Source organism: Trachypithecus francoisi, unplaced genomic scaffold (genome assembly GCF_009764315.1).
Source record: "Trachypithecus francoisi isolate TF-2019V2 unplaced genomic scaffold, Tfra_2.0 Lachesis_group3, whole genome shotgun sequence".
Classification (NCBI taxonomy): domain Eukaryota; kingdom Metazoa; phylum Chordata; class Mammalia; order Primates; family Cercopithecidae; genus Trachypithecus; species Trachypithecus francoisi.
The window spans coordinates 119,925,628-119,951,127 of NW_022681468.1; the positions used below are offsets into that span (position 1 = coordinate 119,925,628).

Genomic DNA, 25,500 nt, shown 5'->3' on the forward strand with positions numbered 1-25,500 from the left:
ATCCCACTGTTCTATTTCATTTTTCTTGGATCTTCACAGTTGCCCTGTGAGACTGACTTAACAGGAGTCACCTCCATTTTACAGATAAGAACACTGAGACTGAGATTATGACTGTGTGGTAGAGCTGCAGTGCAAGTCTGGAAACAGCGTTGCTTTTCCTCTCTGTGTAGACCAGTGCCTCAGGGAATCCTCCTGTCCGTGCCTCTAAACTAAGGCATCTGGGACTATGGGATGTGTTTACCGGTAGCCTGTAAGTCAAGGCTGTAGTTAATTAAAGCTTAGCAGTTTGGTTGGGCGCAGTGGCTCAAGCTTGTAATCCCAGAACTTTGGGAAGCCGAGGCAGGCGGATCACTTGAGGTCAGGAGTTTGAGACCCAGCCTGGTCAACACGGTGAAACCCTGTTGTTACTGAAAATACAAAAATTAGCCGGGCGTGGTGGTGTGCACCTGTAGTCCCAGCTACTTGGGAGGTTGAGGCAGGAGAATTGCTTGAACCTGGGAGGCAGAGGTTGCAGTGAGTCACGGTTGTGCTACTGCACTCCAGCCTGGGTGACAGAGCGAGACTCTGTCTCAAAAACAAACAAACAAACAAAAAAAACAGATTAGCAATTTGACACTCGATGTTCTTATTTCCTGGCAAAGTGTCATGCCATGTTGCATATGAACTTGACTTTTTTCTTTAATAACCCTCTAATGTACCCAGGCTTAGTTTTGGACACAAGGAAGACTAAATATTATTTATTTAAGCATACACACAAGTTCTGCCTTCTGAGGGAAGAGAGAAACTGCCCTTTTCCATGAACAATCTATCAGCCAGGAATGCACCAAGAATGGGCCAAGATTACAACTCTGATGATGCAGAGAGGTGGGCACACCATTCCCTACAGATGGCTGAGGCCCAGACAGGGTAGTGAAGTGGCCCAGGTCACATAGCTGGCTGATATACAAAAGGAGAGGCAGGTGTACAGGGCAGCTTGCAGAAGTACAACCAACAACTGAAAGAGCTCAGGGAAGGGAGTGAGCACATGCCACTCCACAAAGAAGGAAGCCAGAAAGGGGGAGCAAAGGTTGGGGAGAGGAAAGCCTTCTTCAAACAGAAATCAAGACAAGTGAAGGTTGCATCTGCTGGGGAGAATAAAAAGAAGAGGGTCTGTGGATGGGACGTGGTGGAAGAGGTGGGGAGGGATCAAGCTGGTGAAGATGGTGAACAGCAGGCTGGGGAGCTGGGGTTCTAGTCTATGGACAGGGCCTCTGAAGTCTCCTGCCAGCATGCTCTACCCTGCAAAGCGCCCTAGAGAGCCTAGGAGAGAATGATAATAACGACAACCAACATTATTAATTGTTCACCACGTGCCAGGCATTTCACTTGGGTTATCTCATTTAATTCTCAAAACCCCAGGAGGCAGATACTATTTTCATTCCCATTTTACAGAAGCAAAAGCTGAGGTAGAGAGATTATCTTGCTTGAGGCCACTCTAAAAACCAAGTATTGGAACCCACAGAGCCCACCAAAGGTAAGCTTTAACAATTGTATGAAGTATCCTATTTTAAATATTCATGTAAATTGTGCATTCCATTTTTAATATGCATGCATCTGTTTTAATACTAATAAATGTCTTTGCCCCAAATCCTCAGGCAAAACTACCCTCCAGGCAGGCAGAGCCACTATATTTTCTCTATGGCTTCATGAACCCTGGGTGTGATGCCCAAAAACCCAATAGTGGATGCTGGAGCCCAAGGAAGATTTTGAAGCAAATGGTGGATGCAAGGTGTGATGCTGGTTTTCTGCCTCTAGCTACTGCCATTTCACTAAAAGATATTATCATCCTCTAACTTATGAAAAACTGGACAGAGAGGACATATTCATCTTTCTCCCTTAGCCTCTGCCTTGGTTGTCCAGTCCTGACATTCAGAATCTCCATACATTCAGATTCCCAGCAGGTTACCCAAAGGACCTATTGATTCCACTCTGCCCCCTTCACTTCTTTCCTGTGGACATACTCTGAACCCAACCCTGACTAAAATGTCCAGAAAGATATATAAGCAGACTGCCATAACCTCTACCCGAAAGAGGCTCCTCAGTCCTCCCGTCATCACCACCTGTCCCATGATCTCCCATCTCCAGGCCTTTGCTCACACTGCTCCTTCCACCTGGAATGCTCTCCCCAGCTCCACAATCCTGTCCACCCCTCAAAATCTGTCTTACAGACCACCCCCTTCATGAAGACTTCCCTGATCCCTTCCTGCTTGATATAATTTGGCTCTGTGTCCCCATTCAAATCTCATCTCAAATTGTAATCCCTATAATCCCCACGTGTCGAGGGAGGAACCTGGTGGGAGATGACTGGATCATGGGGGTGTTGTCCCCCAAACTGTGAGTGAGCTCTCTCGAGATCTGATGGTTTTATAAGTGTCTGACAGTTCCTCCTTCACATCGTGCTCTCTCTCACCTGCTGCCATGTAAGACGTGCCTCTTCCCCCATGATTGTAAGTTACCTGAGGCCTCCGCAGCCATGAGGAACTGTGAGTCAATTAGACCTCTTTTCTTTATAAATTACCCAGTCTCAGGCAGTTCTTTACAGCAATGTGAGAATGAACTAATACACTCCTCCGTGATGGAAGTGACCAATCCCTTCTCTGAAACAATCACCCTGTCTTAAGAGAGACCCTAACCCACTTTAGGAAAGAATTTCTCATGCACATTTAAAAATCTTCCTGACCAGCATGTGAGCCATGCAAGGACAGGATTTGTATGTAGTTATTCGCTGAATCCCTTGCACATAATAGGCAGTCAATAGAAATTTCATGAGTAAATACATTCAAGAATCACACCGTGTTCCCACTAATCACAGCTGCTAATGCTCTGTGGGTAGAACCAACCAGTGAAGTGCACCAAGAAGAGAAGGTGATGGCCCTGTGAGAACAGAGGCAGGCGCTCTGCCCAGTATCATGGGAGCCAGCCACACATGTAGCTTGCCTATTACTTGCCACATTCCTCAGCTTACCCCACCAAACAACTCTGAATCCCTTATGGTTTTCCCCCATGCCATCTTCCTGGAACCACCTGGCTTCACAGGCTTTTAGGGTTAGGGTTTGGCAGTTTCCCCCTAAACCTTCCATTGGTGATGTTGAGTTTATTTTGAAACTATTTTTCTAGGGCAAGTCATAAGTGCCTGGCAATCAGCCAAGTAGAACTCTCCTCCACTCTGTCACATCTTCCCAATGAAACTTCCCACCATGAAATGACACCCACTCTTCTTAGTCAAAAAGGAAGGAAATTTGACATCAACAAAGAGGTGCAACACAATGATGTGTCCTTTGCAAGGGAAGGAGGAAGTGCACCAGTTCTCTGTAGCACACAACCAGGCTCACCTATGGCTTATTAAAGCAGATCATCAGTGAGTCTCACATACTTCAGGATACCTGCCTGTGAGCTCCCAGGCCCATGAGTCCACTACAAGACAAGTGCTAAGGCCCATTCAACAACCCTCCCCATCACCCCAGTGAAGGCCTGGTCTGGGCATCCTGCAAGTGACGGGGATGAGCAAAGCCATGCCCTGGTGTGCCTTTGCCCATAGTCTGCTTTCAAGCACCCATAGGAGGGTCCTAAAAAAATAAACCTCCTATCCAGCCAGCTGCTGCTGGCTTTATCTCTTCAGGTTGAATCTCAGTAATGACTTTGTTTCTGGATAAAACACAGATGTTATAAGAAAGGGTTACAACTTAAACGACTTTGGGAATACTTCCATTTCAAGGTAGGTGGGGGAAGTAGGAGGCTGTAATATCGCCCAAGAAGTGTGGAAGGGGATCCTTGAAGAGAATGGGCCTGTACAGAACAGACTAGGTGAAGACAACAGTCCCCCATTGCAGAGGCCAAGCCCTGGTCACACCCTGGAAATGAACCATCATAACAAATAGAGCACATACCTGCGGTATCTGGTCTATGCTAAACAGCCTGGGGAGCTTCAGGCTCAGCATCTTGGAGCTGGGTTGGCAAGGCCAGTGGGTGACAGCGCCTCCCTGTTACCAGGCCTCAATCAAAGCTCTGACATGGCCTGGGGCGTCTCTGCCTAGCTGGTGCTGTGCTGCTTCCCTGAAAGAGGACAGCATGAAGAAATCCAGTCAGTTTCAGCCTAATGCCAGCTGGGTCAGGACAGTCCGCTTGTTCAACTATTGAACATATACTTGCTACACATGATGGCACAAGATCAACCTTCCTTAAAAACAGCAAAACGATCAGACGGCTGAGTCATCCACTCCAAGAGTGCTGGAGGGAAGTAATTAAATAATAATATGGGCAATTACTATGGTCTGAATGTTTGTGTCTCACCAAAATTCATGTGTCAAAACCTAATCTCCATTGTGGTAACAAGGAGCAGGGCTTTTGCGAAGTGACTAGGTCATGAAGGCTCTGCCTTTATGAGTGGGATTAGTGCTCATAGAAAAGAGGTCTGAGGGAGCTTGTTCACCCCTTCCACCATGTGAGGACACATAGAAGGAGACATCTATGAGGAATGGGCCCTCACCAGACGCAGAATCTGCTGGCACCGTGACCTTGAACTTCCCAGCCTCCAGAACTATTAGCAATACATTTCTGTTGTTTATAAATTACCCAGTCTTAGGTATTTTGTGATAGCATGCCAAATGGACTGACAGTGATCATAAAATTGCAGAGCTAAGGCCAGATGTGGTGGCTCATGCCTGTAATCCCAGAAATTTGGGAGACTGAGATGGGAGGATCAGTTGAGCCCCAGAGTTCAAGACCAGCCTGGGCGATATAGTGAGACCTTGTTTCTACAAAGAAAAAATTAAAATTAGCTGGGCAGGGTGTTGTAGTCCCAGCTATTCAAGGGTGGGCTAAAGTGGGATCACTTGAGCCCAGGAGGTCCAGGCTGCTGTGAGCCATGATCATGCCACTGCACTCCAGCCAGAGCAATACAGCAAGACTCTGTCTCCAAAAAAAAAAAAAAAAAAAGCCACAGAGCTGAAAAGGGTCTTAGAGGTCACCTAGTCTTCTCATGTTACACATGAAGGTGGGAGGGGTAGAATAACTTTCCCAAGGCAGCAACGCAGTGGGAGAGCTGGGCTGCTCACTGCTTCACTCCACCAGAGGCTGCGCCTGGATGGACAGTAGGATCTTAAGTCTGTGTCTAGCCAGTGGGTGGAAGAGGACCAGGAGTTGCCCCAGATCACAGAAAGAGAAGCAACTCAACTCTTCCAGAAAGCTGACCAGAGTTCGGTTGCCCTGAGATACACGAAAGAACCAAGCCAAGCAAATAAATCCAAGGCACTTGTTGGAGACAGAGCAACTCAAGAGTAAGTAACAAGATTGCTTAAATGCAGGATGAAGACCACTTAACAGCTGTGAGTAGTGTGTACCACAGAGACCCAGAACGCTTGGAACAGGTCCAAGAAACAGAAAAATACACCTTGGATTTAGCAAAGAAGAGCAGAGTTGGAAATTGACCATACTAAATTTCCTCCTCTACCCCATCATCACTGGGCCAAAGTCTACCACCTCCTGAGAGCCCTCCTCATAGTCCCCATCAACCAGAGGGCTTCTTTCCCTGCCTCTGAACACGCAGAGACCTTGCTTGTATGTACCTGCGGCACCAACCACATCATACCTATAGACATAGCTAACTCTCTAGGCCTTGTCTGCCCTCTCAGGAAGAAGCCTCCCACAGCTGGCTGGAAACTCGGGGTGTATGCCTGGCCCACCCTGGGCCTCAGCAAATGCTTATTTAATGAAGTAATGATGCTCACAGTTTGAACTTGAAGTCGTTTTGATTTTTGTGGTTTGTTTACTTTTGCTTCTTCTTATATTTATGTTCCAAGTGTTTTCTGGAACTATGCAGCAAAATACAATCTGTTTATTTCACTGTTGTAAATATGATTCTTTCTTAAAAACAGTAATAGAAGCATTATTCACAATACTCAAAGGGTGGGAGCAACCCAAGTGTCCATTAAAGGATGAATGAATAAAATGTGGTGGTATCAGTCCATTTTTGCATTGCTATAAAGAAATACCTGAGGCTGGGCGTGGTGGCTCACGCCTGTAATCCCAGCACTTTGGGAGGCTGAGGTGGGTGGATCACCTGAGGTCAGGAGTTTGAGACCAACCTGGGCAACATGGTGAAACCCCATTTCTACTAAAATACAAAAATTAGCCAGGCATGGTGGTGCACGCCTGTAGTTCTAGCTACTCAGGAGGCTGAGTCAGGAGAATTGCTTGAACCTGGGAGATGGAGGTTGCAGTGAGCCAAGATCACACCACTGCACTCTAGTCTGGACGACAGAGTAAGATTCTGTCTCAAAAACAAGAAAACAAACAAACAAAACCTGAGACTGGGTAATTTATAAAGAAAAGAGGTTTGATTGGCTCACAGTTCTGCAGGCTGGACAGGAAACATGGTGCTGGCATCTGCTCAGCTTCTAGGGAGGCTGCAGGAAGCTTACAATCACAGCGGAAGGCGAAGGAGTAGCTGGCAAATCATATGGCGAAAGCAGGAGTGAGAGAGAAAGAGAGAAAGAGATAGTGGGTGGGGAGATGCCACACACTTTTAAACAACCAGATCTTGACAGAAGTCACTATCTCAAAGATAGCACCAAACCACGAGGGATCTGCCCCCATGATACAAACACCTCCCTCCAGGCCCCACCTTCAGCACTGGGGGTTACATTTCAACATGAGATTTGTGCAGGGACAAACATTCAAACTATATCAGTGAACTATACATACAATGGAATATTATTCATCCTTAAAAAGGAAGGAAATTTTGATACATGCTACAACGAGGACACACCTTTGAAGACCTTAAGCTAAGTGAAGTGAGCCACTTACAAAAGGACAAATATTGTACAATTCCACGAGGCACCCGGAGTAGTCAAATTCCTAGAAACAGGAAGCTGGATGGTGGTTATCATGGGCTGGGGGGAGAGAACGGGGAGTTGGTGTTTAAAGGACACAGAGTTTCTGTTTGGGATGATAAAAATGTTCTGAAGACGGGTGATGGCGATGGTTGCACAACACTACCAATGTACTTAATGCCACTGAGCTACACACTTCAAAATGGGTAAAATGCTAAATGTTATGTATATTTTATACCAATAAAATAGTGACATACAATTTCAAAATTATAGAATAATAAAGAAAATAACTTATTAAAACTCACCTACATTTTGCCCAGGTTAAAAAATAAAAGTTAATACTTTGCAAAAAATACAACACTGATGTAAATAAGCCGTGGTACACTTAGTTTTTCATGGCTAAATCACTGAGCCTTGCACACTCACAGAAGTACCACTAATCCACCTAATGGCAGGACAAGAGGCAAAAGTCCAGTAATAGGGAAACTCAGACACACCGGAGAAGCCTTAGACAACAATAGAAATCAAGGCTGGGTCTCCACAGACCTGCCTACCTAGGTCCCCTAGTTCTCCCTGGCTTTGACTCAATATCATGGGAAGAAAAAGAAAGACACAGTCCCCACTGTCACACTATCTAGGTAGGATGACCACATTAGCCATGCAAAACTAAGGGGAAATACAAAGTAGTGTAGGATTTATTAATTTCTTCATTCATTCGCTGCTTACTCCATTGTAATCATGTGGCAAGAAAGGGTAAGGGATAAGTGAATAGCTGATTATTATCTGTGGGCTGCCGCAGATTTAAGGAAAAGCTGAGAATTTAACTGATATAAAAATGGTTTAAGTTTGTGATACGCAGAATAGAGGGAAGTAGGCATGCTTTGTATCATTCTATTCCTTCATTGCACAGGGGAAAAAAGATGAATAAGACTATCCTTGTCTCCAAGAAACATATAAAAAAGAAATAAAGAAATAGGACAGGCTGGGCACAGTGCCTCACGCCTGTAATCCCAGCACTTTGGGAGGCTGAGGCAGGTGGATCACCTGAGGTCAGGAGTTCGAGACTAGCCTGACCAACATGGTGAAACCCTGTCTCTGCTAAAAATACAAAAATTAGCTGGGTGTGGTGGCGAATGTCTGTAATCCCCGCTACTTGGGAGGCTGAGGCAGGGGAATCTCTTAAACCTGGGAGACAGAGGTTGCAGTGAGCCGAGATCTCACCACTACACTCCAGCCTGGGCAACAGAGTGAGACTTTGTCTCAAGAAAAAAAAAGAAAAAGAAAAAAGAAGGAAGGAAGGAAGGAAGGAAGGAAAGAAAAAAAAAAGAAAAAGAAAAAGAAAAGGAAAGAAAGAGAAAGAGAAAGAAAGAAGAAATAAGACAAATATACACCTGTATTAGAGTTCTCCAGAGAGGCAGAACCAAGTAGATAGCTAGATAGGTAGATAGAGAGAGAGAGAGAGAGAGAGAGAGAGATGGGTGATAGGGGAATTGGCTCATGTGATAATACCAGCCAAGAATTCCCACAACAAGCTGTCTAACAAGCTGGAGACACTTGGATGCCAGCAGTGTGGCTCAGTCCAAGTCCTACAGACTCAGAATGAGGGAAGCTGATGGTTTAACTTTCAGGCTGAGACAGAAGGCCCTGAGAACTCTGTGGGGTGGAGGTGCAAGTCCTAGAGTCCAAGGGCCAGAGAGCCTGGAGTTCTGATGTCCAAGGGAAGGAGAAGAAGGGTGCCCCAGCTCCAGGAGAAAGAGAGAATTTGAATTTCCTCTTTTTGTTCTATCCGGGCCCTTGTTGATTGGATGGTGTCTGCCCACACCGAGGGTGGATCTTCCCCATTTGGTCCATGGACTCACAACCCAATCTCCTCTGGAAACATCCTCACAGACACACCCAGAAATCACTCTTAGCATTTCTCTAGGTATTCCCTAATCCAGTCAAGTGGACACCTAAAATTAACCATCACAAGTCTACCCCCTGTCAACTTGGCACCCATCTGCATCTCCTAAATCATATTTAATCTCCAAATAAAGACAATAACAAGAAAATAGTTCTGCATAACATGATACAATTATGCTGCATACAACCCAAAACGCACTAATCCCTTCCACAGAAGAGGAGGTAAAGTTCTTGGGTGATGTTTACTCTTCTCTTGATATCTCATAACTTAAATACTATGATATAACATTAATAATACTTAACTACTGATACGAGGTCAATGAATCTTATATTACATGATAAAGAAATAAGAGAAGCACAAAAAAAAAGATATTTGTTAATATATGTACATATACATGGAAACATATTCTTAACAAAACAGGGAGGAACTACTCATGACAATTACAGTCCTTGGTTCTGTAACTGATCATGTTTGTAGCTGGTATTGATAACTATCATCTTATACTACCCCTTCTGCATTCTCTTTGCCTTCAGTAAGCACCTTAGTTGGTCATGGTCCTTTACCTAATGGGTTGGCCTAAACCTTAATTCCTGAAGGGTCTGGGCCATTTGTTAGTACTGCCTAGATTGAGTTGTTATAGTTTCCCATTGACCTTAATCACAGAGCAGGATAATACTGAGAGGCCCAAAGAGCTTTCCTATATTGCAGACATACTCTTCCTCACTCCCATTGTTGGGTAGAAGGGCAGTTTCTTCTTGGTCATCCACATCAATCATCCCAGCCCAAAGCATCACTCTTTTCTTAGCCTGTTGATTCAGAGGCATGAGAAGCCCAAAGCGGCTGGGTGGCAGTCTTAACTTCTAGCTCAGTGGAATCATTGTTGTGTCTCCTGGTGGAAGCATTCTTTCCTCTGGAACTAAGACCTTTAGACCGGCAGAGCATCAAATCTTCTTGGAAACAGGAAGCAAAAGTTTTGTTTGTGAGTCACTAGCGATAATGGTGAGTGGTGCCCCTCACCCTCTCCATTTCTTTGATTCCTGCACTTGTGAATCCGGGCTGTGGGAGAAATAGTACCATATATTGAACGCTGATTCCGAGCATGTACAGCCTTCTGGACAACCTTGCCCCAGCCCTGCAAGGTATTGCCACCTAGCTGGCTCTGTAATTATGACTTCAAAAGGCCATTCTACTGTTCTATCAAGCCAGCTGCTTCAGAATAACAGGAACATGGTAAAAACAGTGAATTCCATGAGCATGGGCCCACTGTCATACTTCTTTGGCTGTAAAATGAGTTTCTTGGTCAAAAGCAATATTGTGTGGAATACCATGGCAATGGATAAGGCATTCTATGAGTCCGTGGATGGTAGTTTCGACAGAAGTATCACATTCAGGGGAGACAAATCCATATCCAGATTAAATATGTATTCCAGTAAGGAAAAAACACTGCCTCTTCCACGATGGAGGGGGGTCCAGTGTAAGCAACTTGCCACCAGGTAGCTGGCTGATCACCCCAGGGAATGGTGCCACATCAGGGACCCAGTGGTGGTCTCTACTGCTGGCAGATTGGGCACTCAGCAGTGGTTGTAGCCAGGCTGGCTTCAGTGAGTGGAAGTCAATGTTGCTGAGCCAGTGCATAACCTCCATCCCTGCCACCATGGCCACTTTATTCATGAGACTCTGGGATGATGACAGGGATGGTGGTGAAAGAGGCTGACTGGCATCTATAAAACAGGTCATTCTATCCACTTAATTATTAAAGTCCTCCTCTGACGAGGTCACTCTTTGGTAACTACTAACATGAGACACAAATATCTTCACCTCCTTTGTCCAATCAGAGAGGTCCATCCACATACCTCTTCCCCAAATTTCCTTGTCACCAATTTTCCAGTCATGTTTCTTCCATATTCCTGACCATCCAGCCAAACCACTGGCTACAACCCATGAATCAGTATACTGTATACATCCGGCCATTTCTCCTTCCAAGCAAAGTGCATGACCGGGTGCCCTGCTTGAAGTTCTGCCAACTGAGAAGAGTTCCCTTCACTACTGTCCTTCAAGGATGCCTCGTAGAAGGGCCATAGCGCTGCAGCTGTCCATTTTCAGGTGGCCTGCATCTCCTGTAGATCCATCTGGACAGTAGGCCCTGTTTCTCTTCTTCTGTCAACTGATTGTACGGCACTTCCCATGAGGTGCAGGCTGGAAGAAAGAAGGCAGAGTAGGAGGAGTAGAAACCATGGGCATTTGTGTCACTTCATATAACTTACTTGTGCCTTCTGGATCTCTTCACGCCTGGTCATGTATAAACCACTTCCATTTGATGATGGAATGCTGCTGTGCATGCCCAACTTTATGGCTTGGTGGGTCAGATAACACTTAGTTCATGATATGTAGCTGAGGTCATGTGGTAAATTGGTGGTCCATGGTCAAGCATTCAGTTTCTACTAAGGCCGAGTCCTACTAAGGCCAAGAGCTGCCTCCCAAAAGGAGGGTATTTATCCTTGGATGATAGCAAGACCTTGCTCCAAAAGGCCCTCTAAGGGCCTCTGCTGCAATTCACCTACAGGGGCCTGCCAAAGGCTCCAGAGAGCACCCTTATCTGCCACTGACACATCAAGTACCAATCAATCTGCTGGGCCATATGACCCAAGTGGCAGAGCAGCTTGCATAGCAGCCTGGACCTGTTGCAGAGCCTTCTCCTGTTCTGGGCTCCACTCACAGCTAGCAGCTTTTCAGGTCACTTGGTAGATGGACTAGAGTAACATACCCAAATGAGGAATATGCATCCCTAAAATCCAAACAAGCCCAAGGTGTTCACGTGCTTCTTTCTTAGTTGTAGGAGGGGCCAAATGCAACAACTTATCCCTCATCTTAGAAGGGATATCTCAAGATACCCAACCCACACCACTGGATCCCTAGAAGTTACACTGAGGTAGAAGCTCCCTGAATTTTGTCAGATTTCTCACCCTCTATGTAAGCAAATGTCTTACAAATAAGCCCAGAGTGGCTGCTACTTCACTAGGTCCAATCAGCACAACACCATCAATGTACTGGGCCAGCATGATATCTTGTGGAAAGATAAGGCGATCAAGTGCCCTGCAAACTAAATCAAGACAAAGGGCCGGAGAGTTTACATACCCCTGAGGTCGGACGGTGAAGGTGTGTTGTTGGCCTTGCCAGCTGAGACCAAGTTGCTTCCGGTGGGTTTTAGAGACAGGGTTGGAGAAAAAGGCATTTTCCAGATGAATGGCAGCATACCAGGTACCAGGAGATGTGCTATTTTGCTCAAGAAATGAAACCATACCTGGTACAGCAGCTGCAATTAGAGTCACCACTTGGTTAAGCTTGCAATAATCCACTGTCTTCTGGATTATTCAGGATCCATCTATCTTTTGCACAGGCCAAATATGTGAACTGAACGAGGATGTGGTGGGAATCTCCACCCCTGTGTCTTCAAGTCCTTGATAGTAGCACTAATCTCTGCAATCCCTCCAGGGATGTGATATTGTTTCTGATTTATTATGTTTCTAGGTAGAGACAGCTCTAATGGCTTTCGTTTGGCCATTTACACCACAATAGCCCTCCCCTCACAGGTTAGGGAAGTAATGTGGGGATTCTTGCCAGCCTCTAAGTATGTCTATTCCCTTGGACCCACTGGGGGTCAGACCCGAGCTACAACTCCGGTGATCACCTCACCTCTATGAGCCTCGCCTCTGACTAGAGGGCCACAGTAACATTTTGGGCCTCCTGGACTCAACATCAGCACAGAGCTGGTGTATAGCCATCCATGAAAGCTCTGATTGCCTCCTTTTCCTAATGCACAGTTACCCTGGGCCACAGGTCCCTTTGGCGAAGGCTGGGAGAAAGAATAATAGCATAAATTTTCAGTAGTGTCCCCCTCCCTTAGGGGAACCCAGCCTCCCCCATATTCAAGGGCTTTTGGGTCTATAAACTGGCTCATGTCTGGGAACTGATTGAGGGACTGTGAGTCTCTGTTCTTACACTCTGGCTTTTTTTGTTTGGTGTGTGTGTGTGTGTGTGTGTGTGTGTGTGATTCTTTTATTTTTTATTTTTTTTGAGACAGGTCTCACTCTGTTGCCCAGGCTGGAGTGCAGTGGCTCAATCTTGGCTCACTGCAGCCTCCGACTCCTGAGTTCAGGCGATTCTTGTGCCTCAGCCTTCCAAGTAGCTGGGACTACGGGCGTGCACCATCACACCTGGCTAATTTTTGTATTTTTAGTAGAGACAGGGTTTCACCATGTTGACCAGGCTGATCTCAAACTCCTGACCTCAAGTTATCTGCCTGCATTGGCCTCTCAAAGTGTTGGGATTGCAGGTGTGATCCACCACGTCTAGCCTGTTCTTACACTCTGAATTAGGCCTTTGTTGACTTGACCTGAAAGTTGTCTGCTTATACAGATCAAGTAATATTGTAGTAGACTTTCTATTTCACTTCTAGACCAGCCAATGCCATAGAGCTGCATGAGACAGATGATTCTGATTGGTTCTCTGCCTCTGCTGTCCATGACCATAACTATACCCACTTTGCCGTTGGAGCTGAGTGCTACCACATGGCCCCTGCCACCCTGGGATCCAGTTATTCCCACTGCATTTAACTTTTCCAATTGAACAACTGCTTTTCCCATTGTAAAGTCTGGCCTACAGAAGTGAGCAATCAAAGCTCTTTAGGATGAATAGGTCTTAAATGAAAAATCCACTCTAGCCTTCCAATCTCCCTAAGCCTGTGAATCCCTTCCTCTACTTGAAACTAAGGGAAGGCCAGGTGCCATGGCTCACGCCTGTAATCCCAGCACTTTGGGAGGCCAAGGTGGGCCGATCACTTGAGGTCATGAGTTTGAGACCAGCCTGGACAACATGGTGAAACCCCATCTCTCCTAAAAATACAAAAATTAGCTGGGCATGGTGGTGGGCACCTGTAATCCCAGCTACTCGGGAGGTTGAGGCAGGAGAATCCTTGAACCTAGGAGGCAGAGGTTTCAGTGAGCCGAGACCACACCATTGCACTCCAGCCTGGGCAACAAGAGTGAAACTCCATCTCAAAAAATAAAAAAAAATAAAAATAAACTAAGGGATATTGAACATCTCCAACTTGTTAATAGTGGCTCATGATTTGATTCATGTTTCAGCCAACTAACCAAAGTGTTAGTGCTTTTCCTAACTCCCTACGCCAGAACATTACATGCAGGATCTTTGTTTAGTGTGCCCACAGCAATAAATTCGGCCTGATCCAACTTGATGTTCCTTCCATATTATCCCACACCCTGATAGCCATCCCCATACATGTTCCCTGGATTTGGTTCTTGTGAGAGTAGTGCAGCTCCTTGTGGGGCAAATTGTGGGCCTCACCTTCAGGGACCTGCCGGGATTCACGTCTGGTTGCAGGTCTAGAAGCAAAGATGAGTGATATGTGTGGGTCCTGAGGAGAATCACAATTATCTTTCTTGGCAACTGCCTTGGAGAGGCCATTTCTGGTTCCTTGGGCGAGCAGAGTTTAACCCGCAGACAGAGGTGGGAAGGCCGTACCACTGTGCGTGGGGACGCCGATTGGATGGTGTCCGCCTACATTACAGGCAAATTTTCCCCATGCAGTCCACTGACTCACACGCCAATCTCTCCTGGAAACACACTCCCAGGTGTACCCCAAAATGATGCTTTACCAGTTCTCAAGGTAGAGTACTCTCCCAATCATCCAAGGTTTTGCCTTCCATTTTTTTAGTTACCTGAAGTCAATGGCAGTCTAAAAATATTAAATAGAAAATTCCAGAAAGGATTCATAAGTTTTGAATAGTGCATAGTTCGAGTGGCACGGTGAAATCTCACACCATCCCACTCCACTGGGCCTGGGCAGTGAATCCCTACGAATTACCCTTTGTGTAGTGTATTCACTGAGTACAGTTACCTGCCCCTCTGGTCACCTAGTAGCCATCTTGGGTATCAGATCGGAAATCTGCCATCTCTGGGGTCTAGTACTATATGCAATTTCAGGCCCTCTTGGAAGAACATCTTGGAACATGTCTCCTGCCAAGTTAACACCTAAAATTAACCCTCACAGTACCCAATAACACATGCAAACCCTGAGAAGCAGGGAAACTCTCCCCTACTCTGAACCAAACCTATGCTGGTCATCTCGCCTGCCTGCCCCATCTCATTCACCCTCACCACAGCCATCTGAGAAATCCCAGCAACGTGGGTAAGGGCCCGAGTGCTGGGTTCAAACCACCTGCGTTCAAAGACTGCTTCGCCATTTCCTGTATAACCTTAGGTAAGTTACTTAACTCCCTGTGCCTCAGTTTCCCCATTTGTAAAATTAAAATCACAGTACTTTCTTCATAGAGTTCTTGTTATACTTAAGAGACATAACCCATGTAAAGGGTCTGCCATAAAAGCAAGGGTTCCACAAACACTTGCTATGATTAATTTTCAGGCAGGAAAATTAATTTTCTATTTTGTTGAGAGGAAAACAGAGGTGTCTAAAAGTTAGGGACCTTGCCCGAGATCACACAGCCAGTAGGCGGTCTTTGGTTTCTGGTTTGCCTGAAGGTCTGTGGAGGGAGTCAGGGGTGGGAGAGATGTTAGTGGTCCATGGAGCCCTGCCCTTTGAGCTGAGGACTGTTGGCTGCAGAGACTCAAGAGATTGGAGGCTTTGAAACTGCCCTCTGTGGGGTCCTTGGTTATTATGCTCCTGTGCTATAGGTTGAATGTTTGTATCACCCTAAAAATTCATACGTTGGCTGGGCGCGGTGGCTCAAGCCTGTAATCCCAGCACTTTGGGAGGCCGAGACGGGCGGATCACGAGGTCAGGAGATCGAGACCATCCTGGCTAACACAGTGAAACCTCATCTCTACTAAAAATACAAACAACTAGCCAGGCGAGGTGGCGGGCGCCTGTAGTCCCAGCTACTCGGGAGGCTGAGGCAGGAGAATGGTGTGAACCCGGGAGGCAGAGCTTGCAGTGAGCTGAGATCCGGCCACTGTACTCCAGCCCGGGCGACAGAGCCAGACTCCGTCTCAAAAAAAAAAAAAAAAAAATTCATACGTTGAAGCTTAATTCCTGATGCCATGGTATTTAGAAGTGAGGTCTTTGGGAAGTAGTTAGGTCATGAGGACAGAGTCTTCATGAATGGGATTTATGCCCTGATAAAAGAGGCCCTGGAGAACTCATCTGCCCTTCAGCCATATGAAGACACAGCAAGAAGACAGTGTCTATGGAGCAAAAGCACCAAATCTACTGAAGTGCCAGCCTCCAGAACTGTGAGAAATTTCTGTTGTCTGTGAGTCACTCATCCGTGATATTTTGTTATGGCAGCTCAAACAGACTAAGACACCCAGAGACCACTTTTGGAGGGGTAGAGATGGTAATGGCAACCAGGGAGAAAGAGAGGTCACTTCTGTCCCTACTTTAACCAGAAGATGCCCACCTTTTTCTGGATTATAGTGAAAACATAATAATATAAGTCCCTCCCTTTGAGAAAGAAAATATGAGGTATAAGTTTCCTTTTAAGAAGAGAATTTACTTTAATTAAAGGAACTTACTCAAACCCTAGCAGACACTAGGACTTAATTTCTCTTTCCGACTGAGAGAAAATGGAAAATACAGAATGTTTACAATGATATTTATAACTTAGATGCTAAACAATGAACCTCTTTGCCAATTAATTAGCTTGACCCAAACTATCAGGTAAGAACCAACTTGATCCTCCTGTTTCAAAAGTGTGAGATTTCTTGTGTCATGTTTTCTTGCCCTCCAGATAAATAAGAAACTCTCTTGCTAATCCGTGATTATTTTGCATTTAAAATGTAAATCTTTAAGTTTGTCAAAAATTGCAGCTGGAGGCCTGGTGTGGTGGCTCACGCCTGTAACCCCAGCACTTTGGAAGGCCGAGGCAGGCAGATCACCTGAGGTCAGAAGTTTGAGACCAGTCTGGCCAACATGGTGAAACCCCATCTCTACTAAAAACACACAGAAAAAATTAACTTGGCATGGTGGTGGGTGCCTGTAATCCCAACTACTCAGGAGGCTAAAGCAGGAGAATCGCTTGAATACAGGAGGCGGAGTTTGCAGTGAGTAGAGGTCGCACCACTGCACTCCAGCCAGGCGACAGAGACTCCATCTCAAAAAAATAAAAAATAGAAAAGAATAAATAAAAATACAAAAATTAGCCAGGTGTGGTAGTGTATGCCTATTGTCCCAGCTACTTCAGAGGCTGAGGCAGGAGAATTGCTTGAACCTGGGAGTTGGAGGTTGCAGTGAGCCAAGATCAAGCCACTGCACTTAAGCTTGGGCGACAGTGTTAAACTGTGTACTCAAAAAAAAAAAAAAAAAAAAAATTTGCAGCTGGACGTGGTGGCTCACACTTGTAATTACAGAAAAGATGATAAAAGGTGGCACTTTGGAAGGCCAAGGCAAGAGGATCACTTGAGCCCAAAAGTTTAAGACCAGCCTGGGCAACATAGTGATACCTCCTCCCTACAAAAAAATATTAGCTGGGCGTGGTGGCACGTGCCTGTTGTCCCAGCCACTTGGGAGGCTAAGGTGGGAGAATGGCTTGGGCCAGGAGGTGGAGGCTGCAGTGAGCTATGATTGTATCACTGCATTCCAGCCTGAGTGACAGAGTGAGACTCTGTCCCCCCAAAAAAAAAAAAAAAAAATTACAAAATATCCATGGCCAATCACAGGAAGTCATCATGCGTGGCCACTGATTCCTATGTTGTGCCTGTGGTTAATCATTTCAGTTATGATTGAGCATGAAATGAACTCACTGGTCTTTTTAGCTTCTTTCCATCATAATCCAAGCTCTGAATTTCACCAACACTGTAAAATCCAGTTTGCAATTTCCAGTATTTCAAACAGCAACTTGGTTTGTTATCTGCAGAGGTCTAGAAACATTTTGAATGAAACTAAAGGGCCTCTAAGAGTTCTGAAATCAAAACATAACTGTAAAGCTCTGCCAATGTTTTAACAGTGTATTTGTGTATAAGATTTCATTTGTTTTATTTTGTTTTTAAAGAAAGGGTCTCACTCTGTTGCCCAGGTTAGAATGCAGTGGCTATTCACAGGTGTGATCACAGCACGCTGCAGCCTCGAACTCCTGGCGTCAAGCATCTTCCCGCCTCAGCTTCCCAAGTACCTGGGACTACAGGCACCACCGGCTATGCAAGATTTCTTTTTTTACCTAGGATACAAATCCTGAATGTAAGATTTCATTTATTTTTATTTTTTTATTTTTTTTTATTTTTTTGAGACGGAGTCTTGCTCTGTCGCCCAGGCTGGAGTGCAGTGGCCAGATCTCAGCTCACTGCAAGCTCCGCCTCCCGGGTTCACGCCATTCTCCTGCCTCAGTCTCCCGAGTAGCTGGGACCACAGGCGCCTGCCACCTCGCCCAGATAATTTTTTTGTATTTTTAGTAGAGACGGGGTTTCACTGTGTTAGCCAGGATGGTCTCGATCTCCTGACCTTGTGATCCGCCCGTCTTGGCCTCCCAAAGTGCTGGGATTACAGGCTTGAGCCACCGTGCCCGGCCGTAAGATTTCATTTAAAAGAGAGTTCCGAAGCTTTAAAATAAGTTTTAAATAGCTTCAAAAAAATCAAAACAAAAAGAGGGTGTGTGTTTAATACACTCTCCAGGACATGCTGAGCTCCCCTGAAATAGCCTTAAAAAAGAAAACAAAACAGACAAATCAACAGCAAAATCACCATCAGGAGGTTTCAAGCTAAAACTTTTCCATTCAAGACCAAGCAAAATTACTAAGAGGTGAAATTTGCATTTGGCTGTCTCATTCCTCTTAGGCTAGGGGCCCATCCATAAAGATCCCCCAACAGTGAACTTCAGCCTACACTCTGTGGATCTTAGGCCTTGAACGACACAGTTAGCAAACCTCATAACCTATCAAATATGTTTACATAAAAGGTGGCCAAATTATAAGCCTATGGACAATTTTCCCAGTGAGAGGGTCCAAAAACTTAATAACCTCTAGTAATACAAATAAACTAATAAAGTCTCTTCACAGCATTAATTTATTAATTAGTTAGGCATACATATTCAGAACCCCAAATATATTCATATATTTATATGAATATTGAATATTACATATTCAATATATCAATTTTAAAATAGCTTTTCCACTCATATTTCCCTCCCTCCCTTCCTTCCTTCCTTCCTTCCTTCCTTTCTTCCTTCTTTCTTTCCTTTCTTCTGTCTCTTTTCTTTTTTCTTTTTCTTTTCTTTTGAGACAGGGTCTCGCTCTGTCACCCATGCTGGAGTACAGTGGTGTGATCTCAGCTCACTGCAACCTCCGCCTCTCGGGTTCAAGGGTTTCTCCCACCTCAGCCTCCCAAGTAGCTAGGACTATAGCACACCACCATGCCCAGCTAATTTTTGTATTTTTTGGTAGAAACAAGGTTTCACCATGTTGGCCAGACTGGTCTCTAACTCCTGAGCTCAAGTGATCCACCTGTCTCGACCTTCCAAAATGCAGGGATTACAGGCATGAGCCACGGTGCCCAGCCTCCACTCATATTTCATAGAAATAAGTGTATTCAAAATCAGCAAGAGCATCTTCACAACTACGGCCACTCTTTTGAGTCACCTCACACAGTTTACTTGAAAAATACTCTCGCCGCCAACAAAGTTGTTTGAAATCTATACTTGTTAAAGCTGTGTTTAATGCTAATTGCTGAGAAATGTATCCCAAGTCACAAGTACTCATTTGCTATTATTATGCTGTTTGCAATTTGCTTTCAAATACTTCACATAGATAACATGATATGAAAATGTTAGTTTTAATCCATACCCCTGGTGGGGGTGGTTAGTTAGCATTTGAAAGACGAATCATAAACTCACACACACATTCCGGAGAGTACAGCTTGGATTCAGTTGAGGTTATTTTTAATCAACACCAGAGGGTTTACTAATTAGCAGAGTGAATGCCGTTTCTTTGGAGAAATGAGTGGAATTAGAGATACGTGAATTAGTGAGAAGCTTCCCTCTCTCTTGCGTGACAGCTATGGTATACCCTAAAGAGGCCACTCCTCCAAATGAGTCCAGATAAGCCTTTTAGGGAAGAGTCAATGGTTTGAATACAACTAGAAGTTCAGCTGAAGCATGTCACAAGACAGCTGTCACATCAGTCATGCATGAACTTTCAAGCAAGGTGTGCCTAAGAGTTTCTAAAAGAGTAGTTTGCTGTAGCCGGGCACAGTGGTCCACGCCTGTAATCTCAGCACTTTGGGAGGCCGAGGCAGGTGAATTGGTTGAGTCCAGGAGTTCAAAACCAGCCTGGGCAACATGGTGAAACCCCGTCTCTACCAAAAATGCAAAAATAAGCTGGGCATGGTGGCATGTGCCTGTGGTGCTAGCCACTCAGGAGGAAGAGTAGCTTGCTGGGGTTTGCTAGGTCATTATACTGTTTCTCTGTCTGCTTGCTTAAAAAAAAATAAAGAAAAAAAAGATATGCATGATGGAATTCACCCTGAATCTTTCATTGTGTTGTGCTACCTGGTGCTGAGATTGTGGGGGTCCTTCTAGTTCTCAGGTACCTGCAGATAGAATGAGCCTAGGACTGTATTTCAATCAACTTCAGATACTATCAGCTGGAAGTCATGCCACTATTTTTGCCTACTACTAATACACACACACACACACACAAATGCTGCCAATTTTATCATGAGGCACCGCTGATAGGAAATGAATCTTGATTTCAGAGCTGTTAAAATGTCGCAAAAAAGTGCATGTTGAGATTGATTGATGAAATAGTCATTGTGAATGAGCAGTTGGCCTAAGTTCATCTGCAATGATTACTTTCTCCAAACTCACTACTCAGCTCTTTAAAGGAATCTTTAAAGACTCTTTTACCACAAAACCAGGATTTGCAACTGGAAGACCATATTCCTTGGAATAAATCTCAATCTGTGTTACATTATTTTGCCTCTATTTCTTTCCCTGATTGTGTCAAGTGCCTTCTGAAAGGATCCCAAATAAGTATTCACTGGGAAAGTCCAGGATTACCCATGTTCCCCCAGACAGCCTATTACCCTAATAATGGAAGGCAGTGACCCTGAATATGAAAAACTCTGGATAGACCCAGCTGTAATGCCACTTCCCTGTTCCTGAAAAATATATTGGAAAACAAAACACTCAACTCATAATCGGGTAACGCATAGCAAAGGCAAAGAACACTGGTAGGAAATTTCTCTGTGCTCGCTTTAGAATGGAAACACGAGACCAGGAAGCTTCTGAGAAGCCATCCAGTCTAAATCACCACTGGATGTCTGGATTTTGTTGAAGGCATTTCAGACAAATGGTCATACATTTGACCCAAAGAAGCAAGGCTAACAGAGGAGTTTCAGGTTCTGTGAGAAGGCAGCGAGGAGATGTCGGGAGAGAGAAGCCAGCATCACCTTTCTACTTATCCTCAGAGTGGTCTGAACGCCTCCTGCGTATGGTAGGAGGAGTTGGCTTCTTTAGCCAGCGCTGCAAGGTGCAGGGTCCGAGCATGGCTGGAGAAGAACAGAGAGTGAGAGGTGAAGAGGAGGTCCTGCATTCAGGCAGGTTCTGGGTGGCTGAGCCACACTTCTGATCCTCTCCTTCCCCTGGGGCTCCTGTCTAATCTCCTTCATGTGGACAGAAAATAGCACAGAGCCCAGGAGGTGACCAAGGCCGAGTCTTGATCCCATCACTGTGCCAAAAGGCCCTGGCAGTCCTCACCACCTCCAAGGACTGAATAGCACCCTGGGGGAGGATGGAGGGAGGCAGAGCCTAGCAGCAGGGGCCCCAGCTGCTTTCAGACCATTTTACCTTAAAACATGTGATCAAAATAAAAACCCTGTATGCATCAAGGGACACTATCAAGAGAGTGAAAAGACAGCCCACAGAATGGGAGATTTGCAAATCAGATATCTGTAAGAGACTAATATCCAGAATATATAAAGAATTCCCTGAACTTGACAAAAAAATTCCAAACAAGCCAATTCAAAAATGGGCAAATGGCTTGAATAGATATTTTTCCCCAAATGTGTAAACAACCAATATAAAAGAATTAATAATAATAATAATAACAATAATGAAAGAACAAACAACCAACAGGCACGTGAAAAAGATTCTCAGCACCACTAGTCATTAGGGAAGCACAATTCAAAACCATAATGGAATGCCGCTTCACAGCCATTAGGATGACTGCTATCAAAAAACAAAACAAACAAAAAACTCAGAAGGTAAGTATTGGCAAGGGTGTGGAGAAATTGAAACTAATGCATTTCTGGTGGGACTGTCAAGTGGTGCAATAGCTATGGAAAACAGTATGACCGTTTCTCAGAAAGTTAAACAGAATTACCATATAATCCAGCAATTTCACTTCTACGTATATACCCAAAAGAAGGGAAAGGGGCTGAAACAGATTTTTTTTTTCTTTTTTTGGGACAGGGTCTCACTCTGTTGCCCAGGCTGAAAGTGCCTCACTGCAGCCTTGACCTCCTGGGATTAAGTGATCCTCCCACCTCAGCCTCCTAAGTAGCTGGGACCACAGACGCATGCCACCACACCATCTAATTTTTGTAATTTTTGTAGAGATGAGGCCTCCCTGTATTGTCCAGGCTGGTCTCAAACTCCTGGGCTCAAGTGATCCGCCCACCTTGGCCTCCCAAAGTACTGGGATTACAGGTGTGAGCCACCGTGCACAGCCTGAAGCAGGTGTTTCTAAACCAATTTTCACAGCAGCATTATTCACAGCAACCAAAAGGTGGAAGCCCAAATGCTCATCAGCAGATGAATGGAAGAACAAAATGTGGTATATCTATACTACAGGATATTACTCAGCCTTAGGAAAGAATAAAAGGCCCAATGTGGTAGTTCATGCCTGTCATCTCAGCTACGCTGGAGGCTGAGGTGGGAGGACTGCTTGAGCTCAGGAGAACAAGGCCACAGTGAGCTGTGATCACACCACTGCATTCCAGCGTGGACAACAGAGCAAGACCCTATTTCTTAAAAAAAGAAAAAAAAAGGACTAGAATTCTAATACGTGTTTCAACGTGGGTAAGGCTTGAAAACATTAAGTCAAATAAGCCAGACACAAAGGGACAAATATTGTATGATTCCACTAAGATGACATGCCTGGAATAGACACATTTATAGAGACATTTATGTAAAGACAGTCTGGCAGGGGGGCGAGGGAGGCGGGTAGGGGGGATGGGGAATAAGTGTTTAAGGGATACATAGTTTCTATTTGGGAAGATGAAAAAGTTGTGGAGATGGATGGTGGTCATAGTTGCACAACAACGTGAATGTACTCAATACCAATGAATTACACATTTTTAAGGGCTTAGCATGATACATTTTATGTTATGTACATTTTAGCACAATAAAAATGTATCATAAAAAAGCATGTGCTCTTTGTAGTCTGCTCCATAGTTTAAAGTTGTTTTAACACAAAAATTTATTTTCTCCAAATCTTCCAGAAAAACATACATATTATACACATCCTGTTGCTGCAAACTGCCTCCCCCACTATTGTGAGAAACACAGGCTAGTTCAATCCACCCTTCTTCCTATTTTATATCTGAGAACCTCAGATAGGAAATGACTTGTTTGAGGTCACTCAGTGAGGGCCTGGCAAAGTCAAAAATAAGGAAGGAGCCGGGAGCGGTGGCTCAAGCCTGTAATCCCAGCACTTTGGGAGGCCAAGATGGGCGGATCACGAGGTGAGGAGATCGAAACCATCCTGGCTAACACGGTGAAACCCCGTCTCTACTAAAAAAAGTACAAAAAAAATTGGCCGGGCGAGGTGGCGGGCGCCTGTAGTCCCCAGCTACTCGGGAGGCTGAGGCAGGAGAATGGCGTAAACCCGGGAGGCGGAGCTTGCAGTGAGCTGAGATCTGGCCACTGCACTCCAGCCTGGGCGACAGAGCGAGACTCCGTCTCAAAAAAAATAAAAAATAAAAAAAAATAAGGAAGGTCTCTAACGAACAGTAGGAACATGTGCATGGGTCCTAGAGTTGGAAGGACCAGAAGTCCATCCTGCCATGCCAATGCCTGAATCCACCATGGGGAGAAAAGGACCAACTCATAGGGCAGGGAGCTGGGGGAAAGCTGAGGTCACTCATCAGCTGAATGACACGTGCCTGAACTTCAGCCTCCCTGTAGCATGGGTCAAATGCCCTCCTCAGCAAGATGATAAACAACTCCCAAGTAGTTTGCCATTCATTAAAACCACGATTATGTCTGCTCACGCAGTGCTTTCTAAACTGCAGGTCACAACCTCTCAATGGATCGTGAAATCTATTTAGTGAGTCATGATTAACATTTAAAGGTAGAATCGTATGGAAAAGAATAGACAGAAAATACCAGTGTATTGCAGAGTAAAGGTAAGTACTGTTTTGTGGTATTTGTTATATATGTTTATAGATATTGCTTACTATGTTATGTATGACTGTATGTGTGTACTAGATTATGACAAAAGGTATTACTTACTAAAAGCCATAATCAAAAAAAGCTTGAAAAAAGGCGTTAATGTGAGGCCAGGCACAGTGGTTCCTGTTTGTAATCCCAGCACTTTGGGAGGCCGAGGCGGGTGGATCACCTGAGGTCGGGAGTTTGAGACCAGCCTGACCAACATGGAGAAACCCTGTCTCTACCAAAAATACAAAATTAGCCGGGAATGGTGGCACATGCCTGTAATCCCAGCTACTCAGGAGGCCGAGGCAGAAGAATCGCTTGAACCCGAGAGGCGGAGGTTGTGGTGAGCCAAGATTGTGCCATTGCACTCCAGCCTGGGCAACAAGAGTGAAACTCTGTCTTAAAAAGAAAAAAAGATGTTAATGTCACAGGTCACCTGTATTGATTATGGAGAGCCATGGATTTGTTTTCCACCTAGAGTCACATATGCTGTGGTACATTCTAAAGATAGATTGTGGAGGGGCCGGGCTCAATAGCTCATGCCTGTAATCCCAGCACTTTGGGAGGTTCAGGTGGCTAATCACTTGAGGTCAGGAGTTCAAGATCAGCCTGGACAACATGGTGTAACTTTGTCTCTAATAAAAAATACAAAAATTGCCAGGCGTGGTGGTGTGCACCTGTGGTCCCAGTTACTTGGGAAGCTGAGGCATGAGAATTGCTTGAATCCGGGAGGCAGAGGCTGCAGTGAGCTGAGATTGCGCCACTGCACTCCAGCCTAGGTGACAGAACAAGACTCTGTCTCAAAAAAAAAAAAAAAAAAAAAAAAAACCAGAAACGACAACAACAACAAAAAGATTGTTGTGGGGGGACTAAGGCCACCAGGTACCCAGACAGATGCATGACTGGACCAGAAGCCCCTCCTAGTGTAATTGCCCAAGGGGTTCACTTTGCCAGCTCTCTAGACAGAGCCAATTCATCAAGACAGGGGAATTGTAATAGAGAAAGAGTAATTCACGCAGAACTGGCTGTGCAGGAGACCAGAGTTTTATTATTACTCAAATCAGTCTCCCTGAGCATTCGGGGAGCAGAGTTTTTAAGGATAACTTGGTGGGTGGGGTGAGCCAGTGAGCCAGGAGTGCTGACTGGTCAGGGATGAAATCACAGGGAGTCGGAGCTGTCTTCTTGCACTGAGTCAGTTCTTGGGTGGGGGCCACAAGATCAGATGAGCCAGTTCATTGATCTGGGTGGTGTCAGCTGATCCATCAAGTGCAGGGTCTGCAAAATATCCCAAGCACTGATCTTAGGAGCAGTCTAGGGAGAGTCA

General features: G+C 45.1%; 1 protein-coding gene across 4 annotated transcripts in view; it reads right to left on the minus strand.

The window, feature by feature from the left end:
• Window positions 1-25,500, minus strand: part of PAQR5 (progestin and adipoQ receptor family member 5) — a 115,122-nt gene that overhangs the window by 50,276 nt on the left and 39,346 nt on the right. For 2 of the 4 annotated variants that reach the window (XM_033189580.1, XM_033189582.1), the window contains one exon: window positions 3,927-4,092. The exons of 1 other annotated variant lie outside the window; for it this stretch is intronic. In XM_033189580.1, coding sequence (XP_033045471.1) covers window positions 3,927-3,977 — 51 coding nt within the window. In that variant the 5' untranslated portion in view covers window positions 3,978-4,092. Of the gene's footprint in view, window positions 1-3,926; window positions 4,093-21,187; window positions 21,211-25,500 lie in introns of those variants that run through there. One more of the 4 variants, XM_033189583.1, reaches the window with a different exon arrangement.